The sequence below is a fragment of the Crocodylus siamensis genome, chromosome 12 (genome assembly GCF_052110815.1).
Source record: "Crocodylus siamensis isolate JL-2025a chromosome 12, ASM5211081v1, whole genome shotgun sequence".
Lineage (NCBI taxonomy): Eukaryota > Metazoa > Chordata > Crocodylia > Crocodylidae > Crocodylus > Crocodylus siamensis.
This window is the reverse complement of record NC_143406.1, coordinates 40,641,804-40,649,572: the sequence shown is the minus strand read 5'-3', so window position 1 is coordinate 40,649,572 and position 7,769 is coordinate 40,641,804. Positions and strand designations below refer to the sequence as shown.

The following is a 7,769-nucleotide window of genomic DNA, read 5'->3' as shown; positions in this document are numbered from 1 at the left end:
AACCCTAAGGTTGTGATCCCAACAACCCTAAGGCCACCGCTTGCACCTGGATGCAAATGTTGGGTCCCAATGGGTGGGCAGGGGGGCTCTTTTTCCCAATTAAACTTGCAGAGATGAGTCATTGCCACCTGCATGCAAATCGGGCTTGCTCCTGGCCCTGTTTCAAGGCTGGAGCCGGGTATACAACACGCCCTGCTGCTCCAGTACAGGGGAGCACGAGCACCGAGGGCCAAATCTGTATTTGCGCCTCAGCTTCACAGTCTTTCGTCTTTTCAAATGTGTATTTAAGCGAACATCCAAACAGCTTTCTTAGGGGCATCTTGGCAAATCTAGTATTTACGCGCAGAGATCAGAGCGGTTCTTCAGAGGCCGTCGAAGTGGAAGTAAACAATCAGAAAAATGAAGCGCCTCGCTCGCATCTCTTGAGGAAATATGTAATTAAGCCAAAACTGGTATTTACTTATGTGCTTAAGGGAAATGACTCATCATGCTGGAGAGAGACCGGGTAATAAATACATAAATGTTAAAGAAGAGTAGCAACAGACGCTGGTTTTTTCCATCCTAAGTAGTTCCTAGGCTCAGAATGTGCTTGTTGTATAGAAACAGGCAAATAATTCCTCCTGCAGAAATGAAGTAGGTTGCTAATTTTATGACAGGCGCCAGATTCATCATAAACTCCATTTAGGTCAATTCAGACATGAATTTAGCCTGTTTGTTGAAAAACCTGCCCTGCCGCTAGTTGGGCTTTTTTTTTTTTTAATTGCTAAAATGATTGTACTAAGGCTCTGAAGGTAACATCTAGTTTAAGCAAAGGCAGAATGAGACATTAATAGGTGCCGCTTTCTGTCTCTGGCAGCTGGGAACCGGTCAGAAAGTCATTTATCGGCCCTTTCTCTCCGCACCAGCATGGTACCTGCTTTTTTCTGCTTAGTGGGGAAGGGTACTTTGGAGCAGCGGATCTCAACCTTTTTTTGTACCAGGATCCATTTGCAAACATCAATGGCCAGTCATGATTTGGTGCCCCTTGCTCCAGACCTACTGCTCCCCACCCACAGCCCCCCAGTTTGTGGGGCAGGATGGTGGGGGACAAGCAGCCCCTTGCAGGCTGCAAGGGGAAAGCCACGGTTTCCCACATTTTTCTTCTTTAAAGGAGAATCCATTTTTTAAGTACCTTGATCCATTTTTAGTTTGTTCACAACCCTTTCATATATTCTTGCGACCCATGTTTGGGTCGTGACCCACAGGTTGAGAAACGTTGCTCTGGAGTATCTTTTAAAGGGCATCAGCTATCCAGGACCAGCTCAAATCCTTTGCAAACCTCTTGATGGTACAAAGCTGGAATAACTCGCGGTGCAGAAGTGAGACAAAATCTTGATTCCCTGTCCTTCCCTGATGGGCCCCTTTTCTGTCTTGGGGCTTGTACCCTTGTGGAATGAGGCTTTTGGCTAATCCACGATTCTTTCACCTGATTCCCTGTGTCCCTAGAGATAGCTCATATTATCGCACTCTATCACCTGGGTCTAGTCAGGGTGTACCGAGCTCTGGGACTGGGCTTGTGTTCCAGCTATCAAAGCTGCTGGAGCACATCCTGAGGACTGTTGTGGCCCTCAGGTCTGGTGAGAGCAGATAGCGGAGGAAGCTGACTTTGCTTCCACCGCTCAGTTGTGCCAGTAGAGCCCTGTGTTTCTAGGACATGAAGTCAAATTTACTCTAAGATGAAGGATTTTGTCAAAAGAAGCCCGTCTATATACATATGATTTTTTGTAAGTTCGACGAGAAACCACTTTAAACTGAATAACCACTCTGATGTTGTTTGCTTCTTAAATATTGCAGCAATACAAAAAAGTGAGGTTGATAATTAAGCTCTCTCCGTCAAGCTGCAGGATGCAAAAACCAGAATACACAAATAAGGTACACCCAGTTTTTTAAATTTCAGCCCCAACAGTCTGAAGTGTGGCAAGTGATACCCCCAAGAATTGTGTTTCTTCACACCGCAGGACAGGATTCACTTGGCAGGATTGTGTGTCAGCAGTGAAGTCAGCCAAAGTTCATGTTGCTCCATCCCCTGTGCTCATGTCATCCGTTAAAACGGCACGCAGAACACCTTAGTGCTGTTGGACCTTGTCAGCGTCCTGACTTACAGGGGATAAGCAAGATAAACTGATTACCTGCAACGGAGGTCGGCAAAGCAGCTATGGTCCCCGTAGCTGTCATTTGCTGCTTCAGCAAGGATACTGCTATTCCTGAGCTGCCCTGGGGAATTCATCTCGTTAGCCTGTAAACTAATTTTTCAGCTCCCTAATAATAAATTTGAATTTCATTTGCCACTCCTTAATTTACCTCCATACTTTCTGTATCACTGCAAATTAACCTGAGGGGGTAAGACTCTTTGTAGATAGCCATTGGAGTCCAAGAAGACCAGCTTCCATGTGCTGTCCTTCGGATTGGCTACAAGTTGCTCACTTCCCTATAACAAAGCCCACTGAAAGATTCTTTGAGTGAAATCCTAGCTCTGTTGAAGTCAATGCTAAAATTTCCAGAATTTTACTCAGTCTCTAGGGTATTTAATTAATTTGTTTTGCTTGCACCGGGGTTATTTTTGTGTGAGATGAGACTTGCTGATCAACCAGTCAGAACAGCCATATTCAGATGTTCCCATAAGTTTTAATGAATTACATTTATATTTAATAAGACCAAGTTTTTTTTTTTTCCATTTTGGGGACTGGTTCCATGAGAGTTGAACTAGGTCTGTGTTTGATGGAATTGCCTGTCTGAAACCGCATTTCACGATCACCTTCTGGCATGCCCGTAACAAGTCATTAAAAATATCCGAAGTCCACATGAAGTCAGAGTCAGGGGTAAGTACTATAAGGACCACATTTTAAGGGATGTAGTGGGAATAACATTTCAGGACACACATGTGACATGTTAGTACTGGCTGGAGTATTCCCAGTAACTAGGAACCTGTACCACTGGGGCGTATACTACTGGAGTCTCAAGGTCTGGTTAGGTTGTTTTACTCATTTTAATGCAGGGGTGGCATAACGGTGGATCTGGACTCCATTCCCCAGGGTGGGAAGCTCTTCCAGGGCCAGGGCTGGGATCTTACAGCAGTGACAGTGCGGTCTGGAGCTGGAGCTGGGGCAGAGCTGCGATCTGTTGCTGGGGCATGCAGGCAGCTCTGCCCCAGCTCACCAAGCTGTCACTGCTGCCAGATCCCAGGTTTGGAGCAGCTTCTTGTCCTGCTACATATCCTGCCAGCACTACCCTGGCCCGGTCACCATGGAAACCCTGGCCCTACTCTGTCATGGCTCCACAGTCCTTGAGGTCTCCATGGAAACTGGCTGCAGCAATGTGGGCAGAGGCTGCTGGGAAATGGAGTCCAGACTTTACCTGCCCCTGCTTTAAAGTCTCATCAAATTCTACTTCGTACAGCCAGTGAATATTTACAAGAGATCACAGCCCATTAGAGAAATGGATGCCACTTAATTTTTTTAAACGTATTTGTCAATCCACGTCCACAGATCCTTTAGCACAGGTCTTCTAATAGCACTGCAAAAAGAGACAACGGCAGATGTGCCCATCACTAGGTGAGGGCTGCCTACACTGATCAGAAGAGATAATAGGAAAATTACCTTCTATATTACAAAAAGAACTTTGTATCTGGCCCAGTGTCTTAGGAACAAAACTTTGTGTCGTATCACAGGAGTCGACTGTCCTGCAGTTCACCATTTCCTTGGCTTTTTTGCAGATTGGGTTTGGTACAGAAATTTCATGTGCTCATATAACTATTTAAGGCTGTTAAAGATGGCTTTTTATTATGTTACAAATCCTTTTTAGAGATGTCTTCTTTGTAATGAAATTAGCATGATGATTAGAATACTATTTGCATTATCTTCGCTGCCTTTCATGCCACCCCATCCATCTCATATTTTCCCTTTCTGCCTCTGAAGAACATTTGATAACCCTCTTCTACAAAATCCAGTCACCACTCTACAGTGCATCCGACTCATGTACCAACCGAGCTTTTCAAGATAGGATTTCATCTGATACATCTTCCTCTTTGTACAGCTCAATGTTCATTTACAGCACCATGTAAATAGGAAGAGAGGTGGGCAATGGTGTTCACAACAGAATAATACTTGGCAGTGGCATCCGGAAGAATAACAGCTAATCATTATCAGCCTTGCTCTTGGAAGATACAGCTGTAAATCTGATGGATCTCAAGGATAGGTTCCAGAAGTGAATGCCGACTGACAGAAACCAATTGGAATTAAAACCTTCTCTTACCTAGACGCCAAGTTTGCACATTTGCTTTCGTAAACACTTGAGTAGAGCAGGAAGCAGGAAATACATAGGGCAAGTGCTAGAAAACGCATGCAATTTCAGCTGAGAATGACATCATTTTGGGGGAAAGGCTGCCAAGTAATTTGGGTGACTGAGATACTGTTCTTTACATTGTGGCAAGTCATCCCACCCCAACCAACCAACCTTCTCTGTTTTGTTATTTTTACAGCCAAAGGGACCTACTATATTTTCACATGCAGAAGGATCTTTCATATGGGGAGTTCATGAATCTGCAAATTTTATTTACCCGGTTTTTATGCATGTAACAAGAATATAAAAGTTTAGCTTTTAGTTAAGAATATGAGTCAACTTGTCTGTTTTAGCAAGGATTTCTTTCAATTGTTTCTCTGATATTTCCTTATGTAATTATTATTAGACCTTAGTTTTATTTCTTTATAACCTAACTACATTCCTACTTAAAATGATATCAAAAACTTGGGATGGGGCAGGGGCAACCTGAGGCTCCGGAGCTGCAGGTTGGCCACCCCTGGCCTAGGAGGACAGAAAACAAGAAAATTTCATGTTCCTTAAACCAACCAGAGTTGCAAGACCTGAAGAAGGGGAGTACGCGCCTGAAAGATTGTCTAACAGTTCTTCCAACTTCTTTTATATTTAGTGGACCATCATGGGCCAACAACATTTCAACTTCCTTATAGGGTATTTCCTCAGCCATATGCTATTTCCTTTCTCTGGGCCTAAGTCAAAGCCACTAAAATCAACAGACTATCAGGGGTGTCAAAGATAAGGCCTGTGGAGGCCCATTATCTAGCCCCTGGTGCTGCTGCTGGGTCTGCAGTTGACCCACATGCCACACATGGTGCACGCCGGCCCACAAACAGGGCCCATGACATGCATTGTACATGATGCTCATTTTGGCCAGCCATGGACTTGCACTGTACATGGTGCCCACCCTGACCATCAAGGACACCCTGCACACGGGGTCCCTCTGTCCCCCACAGCCACTCTGGGGCAGGTGCTGTGTATAGCAGTCCCAAACAATTGGGGTGAATGTGTGCTGGATCTGATATACGGGGGTTGGGGGCGGGGGGTGCATGGCAGAGGCAGTAGTCCGTGGGCACGATCCAGCCTGGGGGCTGCCTGCTAGTGCCGTGCAAAATTTTGACGGCTGTTTCGTTTCGACACTGTTTCGACTCATTTCAAGGTTGAAACAGCAAAATCTAAATGAAACAAAGGTGTCAAAATAGCCTCAAAACAAAACCAGGCTAGTCGAAACGTTTCAACTGAGTGCTGGGGATGGGAAGTCAGTCCAGCTGGGCTGACTCCCCATCTCTGGCTCAGGATCCAGCAGGGGGCAGGGAGTCAGCCCAGCTGAGCTTCCCCCAACCCCTGGCGCAATCTAGAGTGGGGGCGGGATGGCGAGGCAGCCCAGCTGGGCTGCTTCCCTGCCCCCAGCCTGATCTAGTGGGGGGATGGTGAGTTCCTGGGCTCACCATCTTGGCCGAGTTCCTTTCCGCAGCCCCATGGTCCAGTGAAATGGTGGAAACAGCGTCAAAACAGCCTCACTGTTTCGACCAAGCAAAATAGTGAGGCTGTTTCGACTTGAAATTATATTCAATACAACCTCGAAACTGAAGTTGGAACGGAACAGTGCCTTTCACACAACCCTACTGGCCACACACCATTCATCCGGTCCATGGACTGTACCCACATCACTTGTCTGGCCTGTGAAGCTAGAGGGCCAGATGACTTTGACACCCCTGAATTTTATCCTTGCTCTGAAGACCTCCCTGCTAACACTTTCCTTGTTTATAGTAGGTGAAAAGTGTATGCGTCCACACACAAGCTTTTCTAATCTTTGTAGTCTTCATGCTACCCACTGCTTCCTTCCCAGTCTCTCCTTCCAATCTATTCCAAAATATCAGTAATAAGGACACCTCTGTTCTGTAAGGCCAGTGCAAACATACAAAGTTGGTGCATGTAAGCCAAGCCATTGGATGAAGAGACTAAAACATTCAGTCAACAGCAGGGACTTTTTAGAAATGATGGACCTGGTTTTCTGTGATCTTTCAACTTTATCTTGATTTCAAATCATGGAAAATAAACACTGCTCTTTTATAATTCACAGACAGGAATAGAGAGGATACTGTAAATGAAGTTTTATTAAAGAGTTCAAAATTCTGTAAATTCAGAAAGACACAAGATGCTAAAAGAAATCTTAAAAAAAAATCTGTTAACTAAAACCAGATTAACTCAACACACTGTTGGAATACAACATTTTTGTTTGCATTCCAAGGCACTACTCTGTTAATTATAACAATAAAAATTGCAAATTATAATACAAAAATAGACATACTGCTGATCCAACTATATTTTGTAACAATGCAAAACATCTGTCAAACATAATCCTTAATCTGCTTTATAATATGGCTAACACTTAGCAGAACTATATTAAAATAGTCTAGGTTTAGGGTTAAGCATCCATTATAAAGAAATTAGTTTGTTTAAATAAGGAAGCTCTCTCAACTGTCAGCATTGTCAAATAAATTTACAGATAGCTTGTATCCCAAATATTTTATATTACTGAATTAATTTTAAAATATGTAAAGGGTGGCTGGAACAGCAACCTGAGGTGTAGAATTGTCAATTTAACTTTTACAGAAGGTAATTAAATTTACAAAAGATCATGACCTTTATCACTCAGCCCATTTTATTGTACAGATTAAAACATGGCAATTCCAGCTCATGTAAACTGGATGCTGGGTGCTCTAGAAACAGTGCTGACATTGGCTCAAATACCCTATTTCCTTCTTGACTGAATGTGCTGTAGAAGTTGATTGCAGTAGACTGGAGTTCGATGTTTATGTACAACTACTTCAATCTCTTTCACAAGCAAATCAGGACATAAATCACTTCCTTCTTTTAAAACTTCTGTGAAGAAGAACACAGTTTTATAATTAATTATGAAATACTCTGTCCTCCTCTACCCCATCCTCTATCAAACTGCCTGAAATCTGACCTGAGCGGACGTAATCAATGAGAGAGAGTAAGTTCTCATAATCATTTTGCTCTTCTCCTTTTGTTTGTATTTGCACTACTGATATTAGCCTGTTTGAACATGGACTGAAACTATCAATTATTTGACAGAGGCTTTTAAACAAGCTATTGCATGATAGTATCTTGCAGTGACTCATAACTACTGCCAGATCTGAGGGAGTGACTTACAACCCCTTAATTTATCTAATCTCTAGATAGATCAAAAACACTGATGGCTTTGCTCACATATGCTAAATTTATCTCTCTAATTTGCTACATTATTCAAATAAAGGCCTGGTCCTGTGCCAGCTGAAATCCATAGAGAAACTTCTATTAATTCTTATGCACTAGACCTAGTCCCCAGCTGTATGCACTATTTTTATAGAAGAGTTACAACTGTACTTCATGTTTTTATCTGAAAAAACAGT

The 7,769-nt window shown here is 43.3% G+C and overlaps 1 protein-coding gene across 1 annotated transcript in view; it reads right to left on the bottom strand.

Annotated features, from left to right (window-relative positions):
• Positions 1 to 6,455: 6,455 nt before the first annotated feature.
• Positions 6,456 to 7,769, bottom strand: part of DNAAF5 (dynein axonemal assembly factor 5) — a 44,532-nt gene continuing 43,218 nt past the window's right edge. Inside the window, exon 13 of the mRNA XM_090024414.1 lies at positions 6,456 to 7,236. Within this exon, the coding sequence (XP_089880540.1) occupies positions 7,106 to 7,236 (131 nt within the window). The 3' untranslated portion in view covers positions 6,456 to 7,105. The remainder of the gene's footprint in view (positions 7,237 to 7,769) is intronic.